The sequence below is a fragment of the Coturnix japonica genome, chromosome 22 (genome assembly GCF_054131305.1).
Source record: "Coturnix japonica strain WE chromosome 22, WE-NBRP24, whole genome shotgun sequence".
In the NCBI taxonomy this organism is placed as follows: Eukaryota; Metazoa; Chordata; class Aves; order Galliformes; family Phasianidae; genus Coturnix; species Coturnix japonica.
The window spans coordinates 4236008-4263298 of NC_140684.1; the positions used below are offsets into that span (position 1 = coordinate 4236008).

Here is a 27291-nt window from a genome sequence, read left to right on the forward strand (position 1 = left end):
TTCTAATAATGTATTATTTGTATTTTTAATATATATTTGCAAGAGCACTCAACTCTAAAATCTCACACTTCTTCCACTTCATATTACGCATCTACTAATGATAAATACACGTTGAGGATATGGTGTGTTTAAATACGCTAGAAATCATTTAGCACGTGATATTCTTCATAATATAATGCAACAACGGGCTCTTGTTACAACAAGAATGAACAAAATCTGTCCACCAAAATCACAGCCATGCCAAGGATTCACTGCGCTTTTCTCTGAAACATTGATTGGTACTTGACAGCCGTTGAGAGCTGCACCTGGATAGCAGCACTGCCAATGAACTCTGCTCACCTGCTGCTCTGTTTCTAAAGGTCGAATCCTCTTCCTGTCTACTTGAAAATCATCACTCTCAGTTCCACCGACCGATGCCCTTTTTTTGGCAGACAGTTTTGAAGCCAGGGTATTTTTGTCCTTGCATTCTGTAAAAATAGAAAGGAAATAATAATTACAAAAAGCACGTTCACTACTGGAAATGCATTAAGCAAGGGCAACACTTAAAATATACACTTTATTACAAATATGGTTAAGACACAACATAGCTGGATTTCTATGTAACCACATCCACGCAGAGCAGAATAACATAGTACTCAGCTATTATGATGGCAAAAAAATCACTGACTTGAAAACATGAGATATGACATCCATGGCAATGCCTTTTAGTGCTAGAACAGCTTTTTATCTTCTTTTCAAAATTACCTGTGTCTGTTTGTTGGCCTCCAGTTTTTACAGAGCCTCCTGTTTCATAATTAGAACATGCAGCACCACGACTCGCCCCTGCAGCCGCCTCGCTGCTCTCGGATCGGGAATGACACACACAGCGACACGGCACTGAGGCTGCTGGCTCCCTGTCCTCCTTTTCACATGATGATTTGAGCAGTGATTTCTCTAAGGAAGATAAAGGATGCAGCTGTTTGATTTCCAGAAAACCTATTCAGGCTTGTAGACGAGAACTAGACTTTCGTAACAGTTAAGATGAAAGGCTTCGTGTAGGTACCAGTTATAAAACTCACGTCTCCCTACATGCCACACAACCTGAACAAGCTGTCAGCACTCATTCAAGATCTGCAGAGCAAAGAAACTGTAACAACCCGCACAACGGGGAAAAAAAGGACAACCAACCAACCTTATTCTGCAATTCAACCTGCGTAACTGCAAACCACAAGTATTTTCCTTTTAAGTCCAAAAGCCGTATAATTCCCATATGATAACAGACAGCTAAATCCACTTTAACATGGAAGTTATTTTGCTCAGTGCTACTGGCCGTTACTCTTGTGTTTGCCTAATGCTACACTGCCAAGGAGTACAATGCTACACGTAACCACAGATGGTGCCCTAGCTGGACTCCTAATACCAAATATTTAAGGACTGAAAAGCAACAAGGGCAATTCATTACAATACATTTTGGTAATTAAAAGCTATGCAGCCAGATGTTACAAAGACTTACCGTACAGAGACTGCTGCCATGATAATGCAGAACAAAGCAATGCCAAGCTTTTGCCACTTCCTGTGGGGCTCTCCAACAAACAGTGCTGCTTGTTATTTAAGCCCTTAACAATCTTTAAGGAGAATAAGAAAACTAGAATTATTAGGGGAAAAAAAACCTCAGGAAGATGAAAACTTACTGAAATAGTATTGTTTTGATTTAGATATGTTTTATTAAATCATTCTCTCCTGATCTATTTGCAGAACTACATAAAATCTAGATTAGAACGCATGCATATAACAAGCACATACATTAGGAATTTACTTCTTAGCATTAATGTTGATAGATCCAAAAGTGCACTTCAACATTCCATACATGGGGCCAGGTATCATTGCACAGCACAAAACCCAGTAAGGTCTGTTATGAGTGTAATTCTCAATTCAGAGCCTCCAGCATCTTAAATATATTACTTTTCTACAAGCTGATGGGTACTGAAAGCTATAAGCTATTAGCTCAGCAGACGGTCATACAAATTGTACTTACAGCATTCATCATAGCAAGCTGCGACGGATAAGCCTTGCAAGGGAACATAATCTTCACTCCCCCAATTGTATATTGAGACACGTCAGAAGACATTGCTGCTTTTCCCTGTTTATTTCTGGCTTATAACTGCAGTAAAAAACAGAATCAAGACAATGTTACTAATAAGGAAAGCTTAAAACAAATGACAGCAAACAAAACCAAGCAGGAAAAGGGGTGAAAGCTCTGGACACGAGCAAAACTGACATACAGGAACTTAGACTTTGTGTCTTCTGTTCTGGCTTACTTGTTACAATGAACAAGTGGCCGCCATCTGATAAGTAATAGGAGCAGTACAAATAAAAGATACGGGCACAAGAAGGAAGAAAAGCACTATGAATTAAATGCACACATCATTTTAGAGTCCGTTTCTCAGACTGAGTATTTCTGAGATAACAACCCAGGTCTCATGGGAAGGAAGGCAGAGGTATTTTAGGAGATTGAAGCCCATTAGCTTGAACTTCAACATGTTAACTACAGTGACAGTGTTAAGCCTGCAGTGCTTGTTTCATAGCTATAAGAAAGCAGTGGTAGCACTAACTGGGCTCTGATGTTAAAAAGATGTTTTAAACCAATACCATCTTTACATTAATGGTTACCCAGGGGTAAATGGGCTGCCACTGATTTTGCTGTTCTGCTCGTGTTACCTTGAATTTCCCTCAGTCAGAATGATAAAGGAAAGCCTGCTTCATAGAATCACAGAATCACAGAATGCCCCGGGTTGGAAGGGACCTCAAGGATCATGTAGTTCCAACCCCCTGCCTGGCAGGGCCACCAAACATACACCTTTACTAGATCAGGTTGCCCATGGCCCCGTCCAACCTGGCCTTGAACACCTCCAAGGACGGGGCATCCACAACCTCCCTGTGCAGCCTGTTCCAGGGCCTCACCACTCTCCTAGTGAAGAACTTCCTCCTAACATCCAACCTAAATCTTCCCTCTTTCAACTTAGATCCATTTCCCCTTGTCCTGCTGAGGCTCTGAATTAAAAGATACTGGGAAAAAAGCCCGAACCCTTCAGGGCCCCGCACACAGCGACGAGCGGCTCCGCGCTGCCGCTCACCTGAGGCGACTGCTCCGTCAGCGTCCGACCTTCCCGCCTCCCGCGCGGCCTCGGCACCGCCCGCCAATCAGCTGACAGGAAAGGACGGGGAGCCACCAATCAGCAAGCCGTATACTAAACAAGCGCCCGTTCCACCCTTAGAGCCAATCGTGGAGGATCTTGCTGGCTTCCGCGTTGTACTCGTCGCTACGCAACGCGGCTCTCCACACAGCGCCCCGACTAACCCCAAATTCACCTCAGTAATCGGCGCAGCTCCGAACTGCTCCCCATCACCCGCTTTTTCTTTCTAAAATTCTTTATTTAAATACCGCATAGAAAACCCAACATCATAAGGAAAAAAATATATATTTACATACATTACATGATAAGAAAAAATACACTCAGTATGGGTGTGTTACCACACGGTTACACACACAAAACGAGCCTGGAATGGCGGTGGGAGCTCAGCATTAACCTCCCATTAACACATATATACATATATAATACAGCATAACCCTCCATTAACACCCAGCAGAGATCAAAGGCAGCGATGGAGGAGCTGCCACAGTAACAATCAGAGCGTTATTGCTGCAATATGAGCTGATTTTAGCTTAAAAAGCAGTATTTTACTTAATGAGAGATGCTGGATGTTGTCAATAATTCCTTAAAGATAGGCTGCCAAGCTTAGCAAGTCAAGAACATCCAGTTCTGGTCAATAATATCTCTCTCTTTGCTGCTTCACACCAAAGCTTGTGCAACCTTGAAGTAAATTGCCCCATAAAGCTCCTCTGCAATGCTACAATACATCCATCGAGGCCAAAAGATCCCACAGCCGTCAATGAAAGCTCATAGACACACATAGATCTTCCTTCCCCTTCTCTGAGCTGTGACTGCTGTGGGCTGGCTGAAATCTGTCAGCCATCTCACTGCTGTGACTTCTGCCACAGTCACCTCCAACGCTCATTTAATCTCATCCCTACGATGACTTCAGTTATCTGAACATTTAATCGTAACAACATTCTCATCTCTTTTAAACTGAGATTTAAAGATACTGAACAATCTGTGCTGCAGTTCAGTTTGGACTACTACACTAGGAGGTTTTTGCTTGGGTTTTCATGTCGTTTGTCTGTTTAAGAAACATCAAGGCTGGTTTCAAACCTTCCATGTAGGCCGGCTGATCTTTCAATTAATCAATTTTGAAGCTACTGATCCCAAATTGTCAGCCAAGTTCAACCCAGTCCTGTGACTAATTCACACTTTGACCAATGATTCAAAAGGCAAATAAAATGGTTAAAGCTTCTTAGTCATCAACATGATGGTGCAAGTTATTTACATCACTTTTCAAGTGTTCCTTGGAAGGTTTTATTCCATCTTGCTCTACAAGGTTCTGAAACAGTAGTTCATTCCAGTTTTAGTAAAGCTCTCCAATCTTGAACTTTTCTTACCCATCATTTTGCTCAACAAATGAAGTCCTCACGTCACAGGGTTACCAAACCCATTGTGGGTGTGTTGCTGTATCAAATCAGAAACAAAGCACACCCAAAAAATCAAGCCTACTTTCACTAGAAATGATTTACCAAGCATATAGAGGGACTTCAAGTCCCTCTGAAGTATCCAACAAGGTTCAGCCATAACTGAATCTGATGAATGGAAAACACAGACTTGTGCTTCAATCCACTTTGGCTGCTCTCTCCAAATCCAGTTACCATAGGCCATGGGACTACCTACAGTACAATTTCATTTGCATTCTTCCTAAACTCCACTTACACTCATGTTAATTATTTCAATTATAGTACTCTCAACACACTGGCATAACTGAACATCGGGGTCCACGCTTGTAATGTCCCTTGAACAACTTTTGTAAGGCGAATCTTTACAAAGTCCCGACACTTCATTTGGTCTCTCCTTTAGTTGCTGGAGACCTAAAAAGAATTAAGTTAGAAAAACAAAGTACATGTAAATAAATAGTTATGTTACATCTATAACACCATGAAATTACTTGTGATATACAAGCTGTCTTACTTACGTGTAATTATTGGGTCAAAGTCTCTTGTCTGCGTAGCAACATCAGAGGCACAAACTTGCCCTATTTGTATCAGCAGAGACATAATATCCTCATACAAAGGAGGGAAGGCTTGACAGAATGACACCAAACAAGGCAGGGTTGGCATGAAAAAGGCATAGCGCTTTGACTGGGTTAAAACTATGGAGGAAAAGGAAATAGTTAAGTAAAAAGGAACTATTACCAAAATCTAGTCAAGAATTGTTATGCCACCTTTACAGTTATCATTAACTTGTTTGTATTTTGGTATAACCGTACTTGACAAATCTAATTTCAGGTGTTGCAGGACAGCTCACCTGTGAGTAGGGTCCCCATCACATTGATGGCCAAACGAGCCACGCTGAGAGATTTCGGTAGAGCATATTGAATGCACAAGAACGAGAGTAACTGGATGGCAAATATCTGTTAAGTAGGTGAAAGGCAAACAAGAAATAAACAGCGAGTTATACATTGCTTTGCAATTATGATCCTAAGCTCTTCACATAACTTAGGAGTTAGTAAATATTCTCTATTTCACAATAAGAGAAGCCTTAAGAATAGTTATTGCAAAATTTTTCTGCTGACATTAAAAAAAGCACAACACAGATGTTTAACATTAGCCAGGCATCAGTTTGGCTTTCAGAATCTCCCTCATAGACACAATTTGTTCCAACATCTCAACAAGCAACAAAGGAACAAACAATTTACAATGTAATCCTTGTAAAAGCTGTTAAATATCCCATGTGTTCTAGCTTAAACTTCAGCTGAACGCCATCTCATGAGCAGTATTTAAAAGGGATTAAATAAAAGCAAACAAGAAATTTGTTTAACACAGAAAACAGTGGAATCTTTAGCTCCCAAATATCCAGCTACCTATGACTAGACAAATATCTAATCTACCCATGTCACACTACACCAAATAAACACCTATCATTGCTTTAGGAACAACTAATCAACAATTTTTTGCTGTTTTTTTTCACAACCATCATAAGAAGACCCAGATTTGGTGGCAGGGCCTTTAATTTAAGGTAAATATGCTACAGATATTATGTTAATATACTGGGCAGGTTAGAGCAAGTGATCTTTTTCTTCTCTCCCCCTAACCAATACTACATTGTGGTTAACTACGTACAGTGATTCTCTGACTGCACAGTACCTGTTTTTCAAGTTCAGGCTGGGCAATGAGCTCAGGTATGAAATCCAGACAGATGTGCATCGATGGAATCCCTGCCACTGTCAGTGCCAGCAGTTCACAGGGATAACCCTGCCGGAGTAAGGAAAGAAAGCAGCCATAACAAAGATGTTTTCAAAATTGCTTCAATGCTTTTTTCTAAACAAATACACCATTTCAACTTTCTTTTGTTCACAAAGACTAGCAACGAGTCCGCAACTCTAAGGCAACTCGAAAGGGAATGAATCTATTCTTTATCCACAGAAATCTAACATTTATTATTTGCATATAAGCTGCCCCTTGGCTCCCCAAACTCAACCAGGCTGCAGTGACCCTCCCCTTTTGTGTCTTTGCCCCGTGTTCCAGACACCACTATAGGCTCTAACTTGCTTATTTCACAACAGAACCATTAGGACTTTTCCAGCCACTTAATCAATTCCAGGTTGAGGCAAATTAGCTGCTTTTAAAGAGACTGCCATCTGGCAATGCACAATTTAACACACACCAAAAAACATACTTATATTTAAAGAATAGCTAAGCTTCCTAGGCTTCCTTTTTTGAAGGCCTACGGTTGCCCTGACAGGGGCATTCTTTATCCTTCAACCCTGAAGAGATTAAGAGTGACCTAACAAAAATGAAAGATAAGAGGCTTACATTTGAAAGCAAACTACACTTTTTGAATAACAGATAGATGAACTTAAGACCACTGCCAGAAAAAAAAAGTAAGCCCACACAATATGTGGAAAAAGTAATTAAAAGATGTTCATGCCAGTTTTCCTTGGCCTAGAATGGACACGCTATTACAGTATGTAACAGGGCAAAGGCACAATCAAAGCGTGTGTTTAATGATGAGGAACAGACATGGCTTTGCTGCTCCCCACTCAGCTACAACAGTGAGTGAGAGCACTGAAATTTGGAGGGAATGTGGTTACTTCAGAGTTGGAAGGACCCAACGTCCTCTGAACGCTTTGGTTTGAAAAACTAAAATGATGCAAACCAGACCTGGAAATGAACCAGCTTTACTATGTTGGGGTCAGCTATATACATCTGATGCAGCAGACAGCAGATCAGACACTGGACCTCTCGAAGGTTACACAGCAGGCTATCTTCTTCATCTTCTACATCTGAACTCTTAGGAGCCGTGGTACTCTGAACACTCTTTAGCAAACTGTAGGTACTACTGCTCTGGGTTTTCTCTTCTTCTGTTGGTAAGCAGATCTCTAAAAGAATCTGCACGGCAGCGCTGTCCTGTGAAGAAAAGCAGCAGGAGAACATAAATAACAGAGAAACAAACAAGCCACAAAATAAAATACAAAATAAAGACAATTGCAGAAACTAAAGGCAATTGGTTTAATTGGATTGCTGCAATTTCTGGCTATTGAACTGATTTTCTACAGAGAAAAGCAAAAAGATCAAGAAATACAAATCTCAGCAAACATTAAAACGTTACTTGAACAAAAGCTTAAATCCAGAACAATGACATCATTACAGATCAGAGCAGTCATTTCACTTGAGTCAAGTCTTATTTCAAAATATACCTTCCACGCTCCATCACAGCACCCAGCTCAGACACAATAAGCATATGCCATACGATCCACAGTATTCAGAGGAGACTACAATACTCATTTAAATATAAAAGCTTCTATCAACCAAAAAACCATTCTCTAAGACACACTGTGTGTGATGTTCTGCCAGACAAAGGTAAGGAAAGAATGCCTGTAAAACGTGGTTAGTCCAGCACTCCCCAGAAAGTATTCAACAATCAGAGACTGCAGCTTCTTTGAACAACCAACTGAAACAAAACAACCTATTAGCTCTCCTGGTTTTCCTTTCTTTAATTTTCTATTTGTGTATTCCGGCTTTATCATTTCCTCACTTCATGGCATTGACTAACCGTTCTTTTTCTTTACCTGAGCAGCAAGCAATGCATTTTTCAATTCTTCCCTTGTAACTTCTGGGGTTTCCGGCCCCATGGCGTTGTTCTGGGATGGCCTCATGTCTTGCTCTGCTGTTTCTTTCAGGTGAGCATTGAGGTAAGCTTTTGAAGCAAGAAGATATCCATTCAACATGTGCAAAGTTATATCCATCAGAGGGGGGCTCCTGGCATGAGAACACATCAAATGAAGCCTTTTCAGTAGGCAGAACATATGAATTCTGACTTAATTTTTTGCATTATTTATTTCAAGTTCTCCTTAAAAGCTGCTCTGTTGCCATCAGTTACAATCATTTCCACTACTAAAATTCTCAGCTGCTTCTTCTGCATCAAAGCCATCACTCAGCTTTGCACATCCTCCTCTGTCACCACAACAGCTACTGGAACAGATTTCTGAGTGCTGCTTAAAGAGTCAGTCGAGAAATGAAGCAAATCTACCTTTGCTAGATACACCAAACACCCTCTGGCAGAAACCATCACCCAAAAAGATGCAACATCTACAGGCCCATAAAGGATGCTAGGAGACATCTGTGAAGAGGCAGGATGTTGCAGTGACAACCCCCCCCACCACGTGGCAGCAGCCATTTTAAGCATATTGCAAGATCTACAACAAATTCACACACATTTATCTAAAATGGATGATCTATGTGTAAACCCCAGAGCTTCTAGAACAGAGCTACGTGTAAGATTAACAAGACACTCAGCTGGACAGTAAGACAAGCCCAAGCAGTGCACATGATTCACTCGGTCCTCAAACCAACAAGTTCAGCACAAAACCATGGTGCACCCAAAGCTGGAACTTAGCAGCTCACGTGAAAAGTCTGAAAATATGTTGTGAAGTACTGAAAGCTTTTGGTTGTTTTTTTTTTAATCAGACACCTCAGGGCATAGGAACTAATGGAGCTGCTTACCTATGAACTCTCTGATCACACCTCAGCACAATCAAAGGATCGATCATCAGATCATTCTGGGTGTACTTCTGCTGTCGGACTATTTTCACTGAAGGCTGTAGAGCGTTAACAGTCATCACCCACAACCTAAAATGAGATTATTTGTAAGATTTTCTTTAAATACAGAGAGAGCAAAAGGCTCACATAAGCATCCAGGTACTCACTTACTACAGTCAGCTGTATTTTTCTGCTCCCTGACAGGCCTACAAAAACCCACACTGCATTTGCAGATGTTGAAGTTAACTGTGATAGAGTCAACTTACATTCAGACCAGAAACACAGCACTCTGTTTTTACTGCAGTGGTGTATCCGCTTCCTCAAGAAAGGCAAATTCTTACTAGAGTGAGTTCCTACTTTAGAAAACATCTTTCTATACTGTAAGCAAATGAGAGACTTCCTTACTCCTGAAAACAAGAACCAATTTCCTCTTCAATACAATCGGTTAAACATTTTAACAAAGCAAAAAGGAATGCAACCCCAGCACATCCGATTCAATCACAAACTGCACTTCCTCAGACAAAGGAATGAAATTATTACTTTTAGAATAAAAACTGGCATTCCACTTCTATCAGCACTAACAGCATCTCAAACCTACCTTCTTGGCATCACAGTGTTAAGAACCATCCACAGTTTGTTGACGGTCTGAAGAATCCTCCGTGGGACTCCAGCATTCAGTAAGCAATTCATATTTGATGTCAATACTTCTGCATATGGGATCAATTCACCAGCTGAGAGAAGTGTTAAGTGCTCTAAAATCTGCATCAGCTGGGTATGATTTCCAGGCAGCATGGAAAATGCTATAAGAGAAAGACAATGGGATCTCAGTGAAACTGTACTTCTAACATTCTCTCTGACTTTGTGACCTGAAGACTCATACATTAACAAGGCTGCAGCAGAACATCCTCATTACACAAATGCAGTATTATGGTCAGACCAATTGAATGACTACACACCTCCAAACCCCTTACATTCTACCCATTTGGAAAGAACACTGCACGGTGCAGCTGTTACCTTCCTGGAGCTGGCTGGGAGAATGATTCTTCGCGATGGTTGTGAGAAGCATCCTCCTCAGTAAGGCATCAGTGCCCGTGATCTGCTCCTCGCAGATCCAGTCTTCCACAATGCAGAGGTGTGGATAGTTAGTTGCAAGAAGGCGTAACAGTGCAGAGTGCAAACCTGTAAGAGCATTAGGGAAGTACACACCTTTGATTTAAACAGCTCCATCGCTCACCTGAACATAATTATGCCAATTGTTTCAACAAGAGACCTTAAAAGGCACAGCTGAGCATTGCAATGAGCTCTGCACATTTACTGCCTGGAGTTCTATCTCCAACAGAAAGGAAAAGTTCTATTTAGGAGACGTGAGAGGACCCTACAGTAACACTTCAATTCAACCTGTATTAAAAACTTAATCCTGAGGTCATTTCTACTAGTCCCTTACTCTTTAAATTTACCTCTTATCTCACTAGTTACTACTGATGTTTCAAAGGAAGCAGAAAGGCAAACACACTATGAAACAGACAACAGCAGCAGAGCTGGAAACAAGCTGATGCACATTAGACTTTCACAGACAGTACCTCCCAGTTCCTGCTGTAGTCCCTGTGCCTGCCGGATGAGGTACTTGATGGGAATCTGATCCATTAATGCTGAAGAGTAAGACTTGGGTTTTCTTTGCATGGCAGCTATAAAGGAACAGGAAAAGAAACCACTTGTCACAGCTGCAACACTGCACCTAATACAAAAAATCTAACCATATTCATAAATACCCAGGATCTTTGTGTTTGCCAGAAGTGCTTCTTCATATGACAGGACATAGTAGAGGACGAGCAATTGCGTGGTGATGCTGTACCGCTGAGCAGGACGAGTGTTTTCTCCCTGCACAGAAAACCACACATAAAGGTCATATCACATTCCCAACACTAGGGAACACAAATTGGGATTTACCTCCAAATACTGAGGAGGGTAAAGCAGCAAAGCTTGTATAGAACTGTCAAGCCATACGAGGTCCAGGCTGAAAGCTGTAGGGAAGTTTGTTTCTAAACTACCTTCAAATGTAAAATGTATTTTTGATTTCTTGGAGTCCTGAGATTCTAGCACATCAATGCTTGCCACTCATTCTACATGTATCCAAGTGTGCCATACTTCTATCAAAGAGAAGGTGTTTCTTACAAGAAAATCTAGAATGTTTCCATTAACTAATATTTTTCATCTAAGAAGGCCAATAATACAAACCTCAGACAAACACTTCTCCTTTTCAATCTGTTTTACTGCTAGAAAGAGTTCATGATTTGGAAGTGTTTTAGTTTCTATTCTGAATAGCACAAATTGATCACTGACAAAGTAAAAGTGTGAAAGGGGGACCAACAGCAATCCTCCTAGAGCACTGGGCAGCACTAACCAGATTCACTTCTTTACACATGACCATCGCTGCAGGGCAAAGCAATTGACTACATAGAGATTAAAGACAAAAATACAACTTTCACAGTGTAAAACAAGCATAAATACAACGTACTGAACCACGTTGACATGAAAGTACATAAAAAAATTAATAGTTTACCCCAGTGAGTCCTTGAAAAACGTTCAGTATCTCCTGTTCAGTGACGGGCTGGTTTGTGGCTTCAGGGTTGGATTTTGATGCAGGAGTGAGAATGGAGTTAATGTAGACATCAATAAGAGGAAGCAGCTGAGGGTGGAGCGGAGTGGTGGTTTCACAGAGCTGCCGATAAATCCAGTCCTGGAAAAAAACAAACAAACCCATGTCATCATGCTTCATTCCAGAGCTGAAAATAAGCAAATTGCTTTGTTGGTAATGGGCTGTAATAATCAAAATAACTCTGGTCATATTTCAGTTTTCTAAGCAATTCTTATTGGAAAAGCCAAACTTGAGAACGGAAATAAAATGAAGGTCATACCTTAATGGATACTTTGTGCTTGGTGAATGATCGGCTTCTTAAGAGCTGGTAAATGCAGTGAATGGGTAGAAAACCAGTAATGTTGGCACTGAGACTGCCCGTAACGGGCACACGAACTGCGTGGGCTGTGACAACCTAAAGGAAAGAGAGAACTGTCATGCAAAATAACACAAATAAGCACAGCTGAACGTGACAGGGCTGCAGAGCTACATCCTTCCGGACATTTACACATGTTTGATTGTTTGGAAACTAACAAACATTTTTATGTAGTTTAACACAATACACGTGGGATGTAAAACTGAAGCACAAATACAGTTAAGAATAATTTCCCACTACTACATTATTTATGTAATCGCATTGATGTACAAAAGAAAAGGCTGAAGTTTTTCAGTCCTGGGAGGGCACGAATTCTTGTAGCTCAAACTGAAGTGACTGAAGAGCAACAGAATGAAACATAAAAAGGCTAAAACCTAAAATACCTGTTCAGTGAAGATCTCCTGTGTGAAGATTGTCTTCATTCTGCTCAGAGAGCTGGGCTTTATAACAATCTGAAACACAGGATGAAGCATTTGCAATGTTAAGTTCTGGCTTTAGCAATCCAAAGACAGATATTTCTTCCAAGTATTTCAAACAAAGCCTTTGCAGCACAGTTTGGAAATGACTTCAACCAGTCTTCTTAAAAAGATCGTTTCTTGCAAATGATGATTTCGACAAGAGCACTCAATAACGTGGTGGTATCTTTTATCATAACATTCCTCTGCTCTGATTTCACACACAGTGCGACATTTTCTAGATGAGCTCAGATACTCTCTTCTTTGGTATACATTTATTGAGATACAACAGCAAAACCGAAGCTTTTGTATAAAAGCAAATGTAAATTTAAAAACACAGTAAAAAAAAAGCTCATTTTAACAGAGAAAGTTATGTGTCAGAAACAGCTGAGGGTTTACCTTCATTCCCAGCGTGGAGCAGACCAAATCAATGATAGCGCTGAGCTGATTGCTGTGGAAATACATGGCTACCAAGAGAAGCATCTCTCCAAAGGAAGCAGACACACCAGAAATGCTACAACAGCAAAGAGGAAGAGTTAATTTCCAATACAAATAAAAAATGAGGTTACTGGAATCATTATAAACAAAAGAAGCCGCCTCTCACCTTTCAAAGTAAGCTTCTTCCTTTATCATCCAGCTAAGCCACATCACCATGAGCTGCTCCTGTTCCGGTGTACTGCGCAAAGGAATCACATAAAAGATTCTCTGTCCACAAATGACAATTGGTTTTACTACCCATTTCTAGCAGAAAGAGGAAATCACTTAAAAATGCATTAAGTGGGGAAGTACCTGACAAGAGTGGAGAAGGCCAGAAGCATACAGAAGGAGAGAGATACAAAGCGAACGCCAGCAGGGGTTGCGGGCGGCCGACTGGTCATCAGCTGCAGCAGCTGCTCAGCTTCTTCATCTGTTGGTCTGAATGGGGGAGAAAACACCACATTGATCATTTCACAGTGATTTCCAATCTCATTACAATGGTTACACGTGAAGTTTTCTCTATGATTTCGTCTGTTTATCAGGTTACCATCAATACAGGATTATTGAAATTAAATGGCACTTCCCTCGAATTTAAGAATCACAATACAAACTCAACATTCATAGGGTGCATGTTGCTACAGCCCCCTGTTCTACGTGCTGCTCCAAAAGCTCAGGCTTCTTTTAATGAGTCTGTAGGACTGATTTTGTAACTTTAAACAGAGCAGCACATTTCCCACATTAATATTTTAGATTAAACAAAATATCGGTGAAGTTCATACGTGGATCTTCATCAAGGAAAAACATTTCTGCTAAGAGCAGTACCAGAAAGTAAAGCACATATAACGCCTCTGAGGGCCTTTAGCATTAAATAATATTCACTCTCAGCAGCGTAAAGAAATTTCTATCTGCCATCAGTCCTGAGCACACAAGAAGTGCCTCCTTCAGTACTCAAACAGCCTGATTCTACCAAGAACAGTTTAAGGACATTAAGATACAGAGACGTTAGAAGTGCCCAAAGCTCTCATCCTCTGTTTAAATGAGCAGACAGTGAGTAAAAGCACAGCTCATTACTTCAGCCCAGCAATTCCCATCAAGGCACAATAGAGCCGTAGCAGCGCGCTGGCTTTCACAACATGCTCCTCCTTCAGTCCAGAATACACAGACACGTTTGGCTCCGTATCAACATCTGCTTCTTCAACAATGTGTGTGCTGCGAACCGTGGGAAGGATTCCCATGAGCTCCAGGAGCAGCTGCCTCCTCATTTGCCAAAGCACAGAACTGATATTATCTCTTTTTCTCTGTGAGAGAAGTTAAAAAATGAGAACAACATAAAACTTAGCAGACATTGTATGAGAGAAGAGCTTCCACAGTGATGAACTCGAGAAATGGAATGAAAATGAATGAGAGCAGGGAAAGGAGGGGAACAGGCAGGACATGCTCACAGCACACTGCTTTATATCAACACACTTGCTATCATCTGCAAGTTGGGATTCAACTCCCTATCGTGAACACTGAGCACAAACAGTAAGCACTGACACTTTGCCACTCACCCATTTCATGGCCTGCTTAATTATGTACCTAAAAATCTCCCATAAGCACAACTGAACAACTGCCTTCAGTGACAGCAACTGCAGACCTGAGGATCCCTGACCAGCAAACAGCCTTGCGAAGGGACAGCATAGATGTACATTCTACTTCCTAAAAGCAGTTTACTCAATGACTGCCTCACCTGTTGGCCATTTCGGATAAAAGTTCCAAACCAAGTTCGAACTTTGGCATTTGTTCCTAGTAGCAAACCGCTCACAAAACACACCAGGTCGCTCACTCCATCATCTGAAGATTCATTTTTGGTGTGATCCAATGTCAAAGCCACACCAAGACCTGGTAGATGGCACTCTTCCACCTAGATGAAAAGTCCCCATTAATCACCTTTGTTGTTTGCAACATTCCAATGAGGACCCCAACGAAGCCTCAGATCTTGTCTCACAACAGATGTGTGTCGGACTCACCACCATGCCTCGCACCCTCAGAGCCTGGGAAGGGTTCATCTTACAGAGGTGACGCAGCGCTTCTGTCCTGCGACGGCCTCCAACGCTTTCCTCATCTTGCCGTTCTCCGTTCTTAATCAAACCTCTACAGACTGAACAACCAACAGGAGGTGTAACTTAACCTCATCTTTCCAATAGAAAGCCACAAACACGCAGAGCCAAAACGTTCTGCTCAGCTCACTGTGATCTATCAGCTGGATTACGCCAAATAGCAATCAACACTGAGTAAAAAGAACAAGGAAACAGTCTTTCCTTTCTTCTCTAAGAATGCTTACAGATTTATGTATGCATCACCCAATCACTGCTTACACTCTACATAATGCAAGCCGTGCATCTCTCAGCACTGGAGAATGAAACCTTATTGTGTGGTAATAGATACTATGCAGGCATTGTCACTGCAGATGTTTCACCTTGTAGTATGGCTCAGTCTGAGGGGCAGTACTAACAGCAATACTACAACAGGTTCATAATCCCAGTAGCAGCTGTTGGAATCAGCCTTTAGAAAACTGGCCTAAAAACAGGAATGCTCACACAGTGATAACTACAATTAGGCTGCAAAAAGGGGGATGGACATACTGAGAAGGAAAGATCCATCAGCATCCCAGTTCTAATACCTACAATAAATAACAGCCCAGAATCAACTTTATTACAGACCTCCAGAAAAAGGAAGTTATACGAGGAGAAACCACAGCTCACCCTCATTGAAGCTATCAGGAACATTGGCCACCAGCAGGCAGAGGAACCAGGCTCCATTTTTCACATGCAGCAGCGCTTCGGCTACATCAACTATAGGCAACAGCGATGGCAGCTCTGGACAAAGAGAGTTCTCACAGTTAGAAAGTTTCACTACAAAACAAATACAAACGTGCTCAAAAGTAGGAATGTAAACAAATATGTCAGTCTGTGGTTTATTCCCCTTTCAAAGAGACAGAGAGCCTCGATTAATGGTAAATCAGCAGCTCAGAAAGGTTTGGTTTTTTTTGACGTTTCTAAGGAGTTATAGATACGAAAGCAAAGCAGCATTAATGAACATGGTACCACAGGGTGCTGTACCTGCTTGCAAGATGCAGAGAACATCCGCTGCCTCCTCCAGGTAGACGGGGCTCTCAAAGAGCTCGGAAGACTTGAGAAAAAACTCCCCATTTGATTCTGTCACCTACGAGACATTTCACATCAGCAAACAGCACCCAGAAGTTTGTCTGACCAGACTTCCACAGCACTGACTTCAATAGATACAACATATCAAAGTTACCCAGAACGTTATTCCAGAAGAAGAATGTGCTGGTTAACACCACGCTGCAGTGAAACTGACAAATAAGACAGAAACAAGAGGCAGAATTTCATTTTCAGGTTTGGTTTCTGCACTGAAAGCTCACAAAATCCCATTTGAATAAAGAGATCATGAGATACGCTGAGTTTGGGTCGTATCAGAAAAGATTATCCGTGTTTGTTCTGAGGAAGAGATGTTTCCTCTAAGGAAATCTGAAACTTTAAACTGAATCTTTCAACCTTGGGGAAGCAGATGAGAACCTGATTCACACTGACACAACAGCAGCAGTAACTGCAGCCTGCAGGCTCCTCACTTCGCTACCAGGAAACCCAGCGCTGCCTGGAGCTGCAGACACACACAGACACATACAGACACACACAGACACCATGTTCATTCATTCACACACACACACGCACCTTGTTCATGATGGCCAGCAGTTCGCTGAGCACCAGCCGGAGCCGTCGGGGTGAATCGCTGTGCTCGAACTCCAGCGTCAGCCCGTGCTGCAGCTGCGATACCAGGACGCTCTCCCCGCTGCCTCCTCCCAACTTGTGCCTGCCGGACAACGAAACACAGCGATGCCATTTCACTCAAATTACGGCCATTGCAGCAGGGATTTCTTGTACAGCATCGTAACCGTACGGTACAAAGCCATAATTAACATAAAGCTGTGGGGAAGCGGCCCCGTGACCGCCGTTACCGGAGCTGCTGCTCTTTGCTGGCGTCCTGCTCCAGCGCGTGGAAGTCGACGGACAGCAGAGCCACGATGGAGTTGACGGCCTCCACCCCCGAGAGGAGCCGCAGGATGAGCTTCTTGTCCTGGGCCCAGCTCTGGCTCTGGTCCGCGGGGGCGCACAGGGCCATGCGAACCAGGCAGGGGAGCAGCAGCCGCAGCTCGGGGTCGCTGAGCGCGGCCAGACGCACCACGTCCACCTTCTGCATCGCCTCGAAGGCGAACGGGCTGACAGCCTGCAGCCCCGAGCACTCCGCCATGGCGGCCCCACCACCACGCCCACTGCGGCGCGCGGTGATGACGTTAAGGCTGGACGCGGTGCGGGCGGGCAGGCTGGGCGTGGGGTGTAGGCCGCGACCAGGCCCTGCTCCCCCCAAGGAGGAGATCACGCAATTAATCAGGGCTTTAAGAGCGATTTATTCCATCGCAATTCTTTTCTGCCTTTAAAAAGTATCAACCTTCTCTCCTTCCCCCCCCACCCCGAGACAAACCTGCCCTGGGAGCGACCAGCGCTGCACCAACAACCCTTAATAGAGCACATGAGGAGCGCAGCAGTAAATATCCCATCATATAAATTAAATACAGCCCATACACAGCAATGACTGAAATCCAGCAGCCCCTGAAGGATGAAGTGCAGCCCTTCAAAGCAGGAAGAAGCCCTTGGCTGGAGCCATGATACAGCACCGTGCCCCTATCACTGCAGTGCTGCAGCAAAGCAGCTGGGCAATCAGACTTTAAAACACATCTTACTGTCGTTGAAAGCTTTAAAATAACACAACTACATTGATGGCACAGCGTTAACAAACACAGCAGCCCATCTTCATAGCAACACGTGAAGTTAAAATTACCAGTGGAGGTAAATATAGCGATAGAGCGATGTGGGCCACGCTGACAGCTAAGGAGGAACGTGCTGAGGGTTGAAATATCGATTCATTTTTAACTATTTCAGTAAACAACAAAGATCGACACATGAGAGCTGCTTTAGAAGGGAAGCAGTGCTGACAAATAGTGGTGGCTGCAGGACACACTGTGTGCTCAGAACTGACCCAGGCAGCAACAAGGCAGACATTACTACATGACCATTACTGTGTGACCAGATTCCTGTTGATCTCAATTTAAATACCTATTTTCAATTGGAATGGAAGGAGATCTCAGCTCCATTGGATTCATTGGACACATAGGAGGGGAAATTCCACATCTACTCAATAGAGCGCTGCTAGAACTACATGTTTTCTCAAAACCACTTTAAGAAGCCAGAGATGAGGCTTTCAAATATTTAAGATTGCACTTTCTAAAGAACCCGAGTTATTGGCTCACAATGGCTTTATTTATAAATCAGCAATTATGTGCACTTAAAATAATGAAAGTAACTAATGGAAAGGTATGTTTAATGGAGTAGTTGCTCTATGGCATTGGCAGTTTTGATACGTACACCTCCGGCTTTGACTCGCTTCAGAAACAGCCCTCATCATTTTTTTAGTGATTACAGTATTAAATTAATTATCATTTAACTGCACTGGAGAGGGAAGGGGAGCATGTGGGAAACTGGCAGCTTTTGCAATTGGAGAGCTTCATGGGGAATGTTATGGCCCAGGTAACAGAATGGGGCTGTATCACGATTTAGGCAGCTGATTCACTTACCTGTATGAACAACACAAAGCGCCACACCAGCCCCAGCCCTTGGAACTTAAGCAACCACTTAAGGAACAAAACACCAAAAGAAAACCCAACATAAAACTGGGACGTACACTTTGAAGCTGCAGTTTTAGGAGCACTTCTCTTCAAAAGGGGAAAACCCTCCGTAAGACCAAAACGTGCTGCTCCATCAAGGTGAGTGAACAGACAAACCCCGTTATTAACCATTAATCAAAACCTGCTACTGCTGATTGCACTCAAGTTATGTTGAAGAAATGACTGAAAGTTTCATCATCAATTGTACAACTGCTTTATACAAAACAAAAAAGGCGCCGCTATTGTATATACATCATTCAAGGAGACTTTATAAGAAAAAAAAATTCTCAGGCAGGTATTTTGCATTTACAAAACCATAATCTTCATTAACATGATACGTTTTGTAAATACAAGTGATTTCTTCCTTGTAGAGGATTAACAGTGGGTGCAAAAAATGGATCTTAACTTGCTCCTGTACAGGTTTAACCAGCTCGACGGACAGCGTTAAGACCCAGGACATGATTACAGCAACAGACTCACGTGAGCACTGCAGGAGTTAAGCTTTCAATCTAGCAGTCAGAAGATGAGGAACCAAGGAAAAGCAGATGCAGTTGCTCTTCAGCACCCGTAGGGGCTATTTTAGAGCACCATCAGACATTTGGCAGCTGCGAGAAGAAAGGAAGGAAACTACAGAGGGAAAAAATGGTGAAGGAGGAGAGGTTTAACCAAAGCCTCGTGATTTAGTCAGGAACAAGTCAGGCCCTTCCTCAGGGAGGGCTGTCACCTCCCAACAGGCTGAGCCTCCTTAAGCACACAGTCTGAAACGGGGCTGTGGGGATGGCCATACACTGAAACTTGGAACCTTCACCACAGTGCCAAAAATACATGAAAAAGGAAAACGTTTGGGGCATTTTGTTGTTGTTTTTTGAGGGGTTGGGATTTTTATTTTTAAGGGTTTTTTTTTTTTTAGTCCTCCTCCACCCCCCACCCCACCTAAGGGAATAAAATCTGAATACCAGAATTCACTGAGAATCTATATACATCACATCTTAGTTAAACACACACCAATCTTAAAGTCAAGATTGACTGCTTTTGCATTTGTAAAATGGTTAGAGCTGGGCTAAATTTCAGCCTCATGGGACACTTTGGGCAACATTTGTGTTCTGTGCCTTCCACTTTAGGTTTGTGTTTTATCACAAGCAGGAGAAAATAATGCGCTCACCACAGTGCCAAGAATATCCAGCAACAACAATGCACAATAGATATTCTTGTAATAATTAAACTAGGATACTGGAAATAGATCTGAGAATCTAGCCACAGCCCTGAACCATAACACAAACTTCAGTTGAAGAGTTTATTCGTTTTATTCTCGCTACAAGTTAAACCACCTACAATATCACTGATATATTGCCATTGTTACTCTGTAAAGGTGTGATATAAAATGCTGTAAGACCCGGTACCTTTTCAATTTATATAAACACAGTGAACTTCATTACTGTACATGTACTCTGCAACTACAGCTTAGCTGTAAATCCCCCACACACAATGGTATGGACATTAACCCCTCTATACCCATTAAACTGTACATCAAGACAATACAAATTTACTGTCCCCGCCCACCCCCTTACAAAAAAATAATACTCTAAAAGCAACCTACTGCAACTTTTAATTAAGACGATTACATATATTTTAGACCAATTGCTTTAAAGCAAGAAGGCAGTATAAACCTTCTAGGAAAATTTTTATAAAAGAGGTTAAGAAATATAAGACAATTTATACATTTAAAAACTTACAATAAATAAGAGATGCAGGCATTTTTGAATACTAGGTACTATAATCCAATACAAGAACATCTTGATGTTCCGAAGCCATAGGTTGAAACTCATTGTTCCTCATGTTTCTTCTCATCTCCATGCCTTTAATATTCATTAACTGTGACTGGGTACTATGGCTCATTACTCTTCACAAATACTGTGACCGGGGAAAAATGGTTAATTTTGCTACTAAAAATGTTATAATACACTTTCTGATCATCATTCTAAAGCGTCCCCCATAGTCAACGACTCCAAGACAGCAGGTGATAAGTACCCCCTCTCACAAGTCAAACCAATATTTGCTGGAAGTAACAAGATTCATACCCCATCACAAACAACTCGCACTGAGAAGAATCATAACTTAGTCCTGCAGTGAAATATCCTTTTTCCTCATTTTTGTCTTGCAAAATTCAGGTGAAGATCACAGCATATTCATGATAAAGTTATACAACTGATTCAGCACCACAAAATGAATCGGGAGACATGACCGTCTGTCCTGGGTTGCAGGATCACAGGTTAGCCAGGAGAGTGCATTGTACTGTTCCAGAACAAACCTGAAAAGCAAACAAGCTTCCATCAAGCCAACAGATTTTCCTCAGCAGCATTTTACAGCACCGGCTTAACGTAACATGGTTGCTGTGGTATTCAGCACATAAAACAGGTCTGCCAATGTTTTGCAGTAACACAACTATAGAATCGTTGCGAGCAGATTAAAGCTGAACTTCAGTAGAAAATACTGTAGTATTTTAAGCAATAATCTAATCAAATCTAATCAATAATTAATTCAATCCTAGTTGACAATGATAATTAATGCTAAGAGATTCACATACTAATGTGAACATATATATGAATGTGAACATATATATGTGAATACTAACACAACCGTGACGCTGCTTTCTCATTAACAAGTGTCTTATGTGTACACAACTACCTGCACACCCTTGGACTTCAGTATTCCCACAGCTTACATGAGATTCTGGCTCAAGTCTAACCACCCTCCTCCCATTTATGCACTATTTTTAAATGAATTTCATGTTTTTCAAATATTTTTAGTTGTAATCAATCTTAATTAGTTAAATCAGAGTTCAGATATTTGTATTAAACCACAGCGTCTTGTGGTGAGGAAGTCTTTTCATCCCTCAGTGCACAGCAGTGTGTTTTGTTTGCTATGTATGAAGGGCAGTGACACAATGAGAAAACTAATGGCAAGGAAAACAAACCTCCAGATCCCCTGCAGTAGTATTAAAAAAAGAAACGCACAGCTGTTTTTGCAAGCAATTGATCATAAATACCTGAGCACATCAGAAGTTTGATTAGAATCAAGTGGATGGGAGTGTTTACTGTGGAGTAGCTCGTCTGATTGCACTGAAGGCACGTGGAGGTGCAAAGAGGCCTAAGGAAGGAGGAGAGATGTGAGCAGTCAGCGTCTGATTCAACTGCAACTTCCTTCCCCTTGTTCCGCTGACCCAAATATCGCAGCCACTTACTGTTCTCTAACACACAAGTTAAATAAAGTTTATCCTTATACAGCTCATAAGTGCATGAATCCTTTCTCCTAAAAGCACAATGCTAACAGTGCAATACACCTAAGGAAACTGTTTTAAAACTGCTTTTGTGCCTACATTAAATGATGATTAAAAAAGGAGGCAAACTCCAGTGACAAGATTTCTAATAATAAACAGGCTTTAAAGTTCACTGCTGTCCCCCTTAAGGTCAGACTATTACATACTGAAGGTGCTCAGGGTAAATAAATCCTCTGTTCAATAAAATGCCAGTGGAGGTACGGTACCTTAAGAAACAAGGGACACTGATTTTGTGCTTGAGGACACGCTGACCAGAACCAGTCAGGCAAGGGACCTGCTTTGGCAGTTGACACAAAATAACCAAGGGCCAGTGGCTGTTGCAGTATATTTGTTACTTCATCATGAGATTCCGTTGAAAGCAATCGATCTGTACCTTGACCCTATAAAAAAATCAACAAGCAATGGTTTACTATTAGGAGACCACAAAGATACAAGAAATTACCCACAGCTTTAAAATTACAAAGCGTTTTTGAAGGATCCGAGCATTACATGGATTTTACAGTGGCAATCCAATATCTGATTAATTCAAAATAGTTCATAGGAACCTTTCACTCCAGAAAGGAAATAACCAGATGTCAGAGAGCAAACAACCACACACACATATACACGAACACATACACACCCCTCTATATTTACTCTATCAGTTACCTTGCCCATATCACCTCCATGGGGGTAGTGGGACCCTGGAGAATGTACAGGGGATCCAGTAGGGGATGCAGGAAGTATATTTATAATATCGGGATCAAGATCGTCTCCAGTGTCTAACAAGTCAAAGATGCCCATTCCATCTGCTCCATCTTGAGAAAGAACAACAACACTTGATTTCAGAATGTGCTGTTCAGAATGTAGGGAAGCAGTAGAAATTAAGTGATTTGCCATATAAATGCTGTGGTTTAGTAGAATAAAGTCTTATTCCTGCTACAGGGGGAGCAATGAAGGGTTTCGGGTTGGTTTGTTTTTGAAACAGGAATAAATCCCATCTGCTCACCATTGTTTGTGTTGAAGGCCAGATCCAGGTTCTCAGTGGTATAAGTTGACGATGCCACTTGCACAGAAGCAGATGTGGGAAACACAAGTATGTGAGTGCACGATGTGTCCTGTGGGGTGTTCAGCTGAGATGTCTGCATGTTTAAAGTGGTGCTGCGTCCGAACACAGAGCCGGTCGATACAGAATCTGTGGAAGAAAAACATTTCCTTAGTTTTGTACAAAACAAACAATTAATTCCCCTGCCAAAATAGGGCTTCTCACATACCTGGCATAATAATGAAGGACCCCTGCGGTTCCATTGCTACCAAACAAGCACTGAGAATGCTGGGAGAGTCTGCAGCAGAGATACCACACATTCTGCACATGTCTTTCAGCCTCTTACTGAGGGACTGAAGGTTTCGGCGACTCAACAAACAACTCCAGTCTGAGGATACAAAGGACATAGATTTGTCTAGAAGAACAACGCTTGCTGAAGAATGCTTATTCTATGTATGACATAGTATTTGTGAGTTAACTTAGAGCTCCTTCATATGCTTCACCCAGGTTTTCTTCCAGAAAGAGATTGACACTATACTATTTAAAAAGAAAGCTTCAAATCGACTTTTAGACACTGAAGCACAAACATTACCTTTTAATTCCCCATGTCCTATTCTTCCTAAGCGGCCTATTACGACTCTCCAAGGCAAAGAGCTCATCTGCACGAGTCCCAGGCACCATTCCCAGAGTTTCTGAAGCCCCAGCCTGCGGGCAGAGCCCTTTTTCCTGCGAGCTCTAGAATCAAAACAGAAGAGAAAACAAAACTGGAATCCATCTGTGACAAACTTCTATTGCCACCTTTGGAACTTGTTTGTACCAACCTGAATGTTCACAGGACACAAGGATTGGTTTGCTTTTCATTCATCACATTCTAACACTAACATCAAAAGCCAGAGGAAGGGGTGGAAGGGGAAATCACACAAACCAAAGCACTCTCCAATCACAGGAGGCCATAGGACATTCCTTCTAGAAATTTAACTCAATATCCACATCATATTGAAATTATCTACTTGGTTTAAATTTGCAGCACAGTGGGTCAACAAAAGCAAGAGATATTCTCACATCATCTTGATAAAAATGATTCTTTGAAAGAAAGAATATATACATATTAAAAATCAAAAGGAGTTTGGTACTTACCTGTTCGGTACATCTATATTAATTATGCACGTCTCTAACTGTTCTCCATAGAGATCTGTACAGGATGCAAGAAGCCATCTTTGATCATGAGACAAACAGTAGCCGACAAAAAGCACGTTATACTTCTGACCAGCTTCTCCAAAGGTTTCTCCAAGCTCTGTTTGCTTGTCCTTGACAGGAGCCAATATAAAAGGAGGGGTGTACAGTCGAATACACTCAGGTCTCTATAAGGATGACAGAACAGAAAATGAAGTTTCAAGTAGAGATTACTCTTAAGAACTCTGTTCAGTTCAAGTAAAAGACACCAATGATTTAATAAAAAGGGACATTTCTCTCATCTGTACATTAACAGAACCACATTAATCATAAGAATACTCACATCAGGGCTCTTAAGAGCTGTTTCCATGGCTAAGCCGGGGCCAAAGCCAGTTAATGTTTTCACATTGGTGGAAGATGGAAGAGGTCTCCGACACTGAGTAAACGCTGAAAACGCTAAAGACTTCAAATGCTGAGTATAAATCTGCCGGTCTTCGTGTTTCACAGGCTGCAGAAGGTACTGACACGGAACGATCTACAACAGGTCACACAGGGAAATAAAATTGATTAATTATTTCATTTTTTGAGATAGTATTTGGGTACGCTGCTTTCAGGAATTAACTGTACAATCATCTCTAATTCTTTGAGGTCCTGCCACTTCTAAAGCCACACGGCACTTCAGGTCATCATTCTCATTGAAAATTTCCTCAGTGAATAAAGGAAGGGCATAATCACCTCCAAAACACAGCTAAAGCCAAAGACGCTTTGTTAGGCACATTTTGGTAGGTACGTTTCTGTGGCTGTTGGCTCACCTGCACAGAAATTATATTCTTGATGTTCGGAGGAAGAACCTGAACCATCTCTAAAAAGCAGCGCAGAAGTCCAAGTGTCCATAAACTAGATGAGCTGCTGCTCTCATCCTTTTTCTCATACGTAAAAGGATCGATTATGTAAACTACAATGGCAGGTGGGTAGGTGATAGCGTGTGAATCTCCATCTGTAGGAACTCCAACTTTATCACGATCCATAGTGCTGAAAGTGAAATTTTACAAGCAGTTACAAAACGCTGAGTTTGAGACAGACTTATTTTTACTTACATTAGAACTAAGACCAAACTATCAAAGATTAAAGACCTTTAAAGTTAACTGTGGCATAAGAAATTGTGTTTATAATTCAGTTTTGTATGTGAGCTTGCCAGCAGCTCAGCATCACTTGTTTTTTTTTCTTTTGCCTTCCTTCTTACAGCAGCTCATCAGCACACAGTTCTGTTGGCTGAATGAGGTTTAACAGCTCCATTACCTTTCAGAAACCTCTGGGTGGGGCTGTGCAGTTGCTGTAGTAGCATCTCCAGACATCCCTGCTGTTTGCAGCACCGGCTGTTGCTGCTGTCCTCCTGTTTGCCCATTTTGGACCGTTGCAGCCTGAGTGGGCAGAGCAGCAGAAGTGGTATTGTTCATACTGCTAAAAGGTGGAAATGAAGAAGGCTTGCTTGTTGGGATCCCACTGCCTATGTTAGCAGAAGAGGATGACGTGGCAGTAGTAGTCAAAGTTGAGTTAGCTGTAGTAGCTGCAGAAGACATGGCACTGTTTGACGTTGCTGTCATAGTACTACTGGTAGAAGCTGCAGGAGCAGACGGAGTGTTGGGATTTCCAGTGCTGGCTGTCACGGGGGGCAGAGCAGAGGCTGGTTGGCTTGAGGGAGGGACCAGATTTGTTTGGGCAAGTAACGAATTGTCCAAAGGCTGAGAAGCAAGATAAGGACCTAAAAACAAGGGAAAAAAAATCCATACATTTTATACTGCAACTGTTTTGAGCAAACTTAAACTGAACCTATAGCAGTTTTAACAAAACAGTGAATAAAGCTTAAGCATATGTTTTATCTTTCAAAATAATGCAAGCATTAACATTACAGTTTTTAATAGTCTTATAACACTTGCAGAAACACTCAAATCTATTTCAAAAGTAGTTTTTGTTTTCCAGTCATTAGAATTTGAGCAAGAAATCACTGCCTCAGAACACAAGACAGCAATGGAAAAACAACAGTAGCAGTCTCTATCAAGCAATAGCGCTGCCATTCCCTAACAAATACTGATGATAAGCAGCCATTTTAGAACATATGCAAAGATATGGGATTTCTGCCTTTTTTTTTTCTAGTTTAAAATCAGAAAACTGCAACAAACAGTAGATTCAGTAAGTAAATGCAATGATTTCTCTTGTTCTGCAATGGATTAGGTGGTAACTCCATGAAATAAGAGTAGAATATATATATATTTATTCATACCCAGCTCATATCTGCAAACTTGGGCATACAGTTTGAGTTTGGAAAATGCTTCATTGTTGGCATTAGTTGTCTGTGAGAACCATTCTGTGACCAGCTTCTCAGAAAGTTTCTTTGAAGCAGTGGGTCCAACTCTCATGATTCCATCAGGCAAAAATTTACAGATAGGTCGATGCTGGCCAAGTCTGCATGACTGCAAAGGCAAAATAAGAAGTAAGGTAAGGATTAAAAAATAACAATAACCATAATATATCAAACAAAGGAGCAGAGAGAGATTGAGAGAGAGACTCATAGCTTACTTATGACATTCCTAAGTAACATTTTAATTCTAGAAAACCACGTCAGTATGAAATGCTGTATGATTTTGTAGTGCTCTATAATGGTGTTACAGTTTATTTTCATGTTTTCCTAAGAAAAAAGATTGATAGATCATAACCAACCTTAAAGATTTCTAATCTTAGCCACAATCTAAGTAATACAGGTATTCAATGAATTCACTAAACGAAAACTAAAACTGAAGTGGCAATGCACAGTTTTACCACTGAGTGGCGTTTATCTGATACAGATTCT

At 41.6% G+C, this 27291-nt stretch overlaps 3 protein-coding genes across 9 annotated transcripts in view; all 3 read right to left on the reverse strand.

Moving 5' to 3' along the window:
• Window positions 1-3168, reverse strand: part of BRIP1 (BRCA1 interacting DNA helicase 1) — a 95623-nt gene extending 92455 nt beyond the window's left edge. For 6 of the 7 annotated variants that reach the window (XR_014936443.1, XR_014936444.1, XM_015880606.3 and 3 more), the window contains exons 1-5: window positions 3114-3168; window positions 2015-2140; window positions 1493-1604; window positions 745-933; window positions 340-467 (exon numbers count right to left, since the gene is read on the reverse strand). Coding sequence is in view for 5 of the 7 variants with exons in the window: in XM_015880606.3 (XP_015736092.2) it covers window positions 340-467; window positions 745-933; window positions 1493-1604; window positions 2015-2107 (522 nt within the window). In the remaining 2 variants the exon portion in view is untranslated. Of the gene's footprint in view, window positions 1-339; window positions 468-744; window positions 934-1492; window positions 1605-2014; window positions 2141-3064 lie in introns of all 7 variants that reach the window. The other variant, XM_085521989.1, reaches the window with a different exon arrangement.
• A 222-nt stretch (window positions 3169-3390) lies between these two features.
• Window positions 3391-17459, reverse strand: INTS2 (integrator complex subunit 2). Its single transcript, XM_015880610.3, has 24 exons — window positions 17146-17459; window positions 16862-17000; window positions 16229-16331; window positions 15872-15985; window positions 15137-15267; window positions 14857-15030; window positions 14199-14425; window positions 13440-13565; window positions 13255-13326; window positions 13050-13164; window positions 12579-12647; window positions 12100-12234; window positions 11745-11921; window positions 10954-11062; window positions 10765-10869; window positions 10199-10363; window positions 9783-9984; window positions 9149-9274; window positions 8215-8404; window positions 7307-7552; window positions 6290-6397; window positions 5451-5556; window positions 5119-5295; window positions 3391-5014 (listed from the first exon to the last, which is right to left on the reverse strand). Exons 1-24 carry the CDS (start codon window positions 17436-17438, stop codon window positions 4845-4847), a joined length of 3579 nt encoding a protein of 1192 aa, XP_015736096.2. The 5' UTR covers window positions 17439-17459; the 3' UTR covers window positions 3391-4844.
• Window positions 17460-19107: 1648 nt separating this feature from the next.
• MED13 (mediator complex subunit 13) overlaps window positions 19108-27291 on the reverse strand; it is a 48959-nt gene continuing 40775 nt past the window's right edge. The window contains exons 19-30 of the mRNA XM_015880605.3: window positions 26725-26914; window positions 25743-26205; window positions 25256-25475; window positions 24787-24978; window positions 24408-24631; window positions 23863-24005; window positions 23500-23658; window positions 23235-23420; window positions 22895-23043; window positions 22453-22626; window positions 21956-22056; window positions 19108-21217 (exon numbers count right to left, since the gene is read on the reverse strand). Of these exons, the coding sequence (XP_015736091.2) occupies window positions 21085-21217; window positions 21956-22056; window positions 22453-22626; window positions 22895-23043; window positions 23235-23420; window positions 23500-23658; window positions 23863-24005; window positions 24408-24631; window positions 24787-24978; window positions 25256-25475; window positions 25743-26205; window positions 26725-26914 (2334 nt within the window). The 3' untranslated portion in view covers window positions 19108-21084. The remainder of the gene's footprint in view (window positions 21218-21955; window positions 22057-22452; window positions 22627-22894; window positions 23044-23234; window positions 23421-23499; window positions 23659-23862; window positions 24006-24407; window positions 24632-24786; window positions 24979-25255; window positions 25476-25742; window positions 26206-26724; window positions 26915-27291) is intronic.

Bases quoted from the DNA above. Each gene is read 5' to 3' on its own strand.
- INTS2 (XM_015880610.3), bottom strand. From the start codon at position 17,438: ATGGCGGAGTGCTCGGGGCTGCAGGCTGTCAGCCCGTTCGCCTTCGAG. The intron at 13,327-13,439 runs GTACTTCCCCAC...TCCTTTGCGCAG, and splicing joins GCCTTCTCCACTCTTGTCAG to TACACCGGAACAGGAGCAGC. The intron at 5,015-5,118 runs GTAAGTAAGACA...AATTCTTTTTAG, and splicing joins CTTTGACCCAATAATTACAC to GTCTCCAGCAACTAAAGGAG.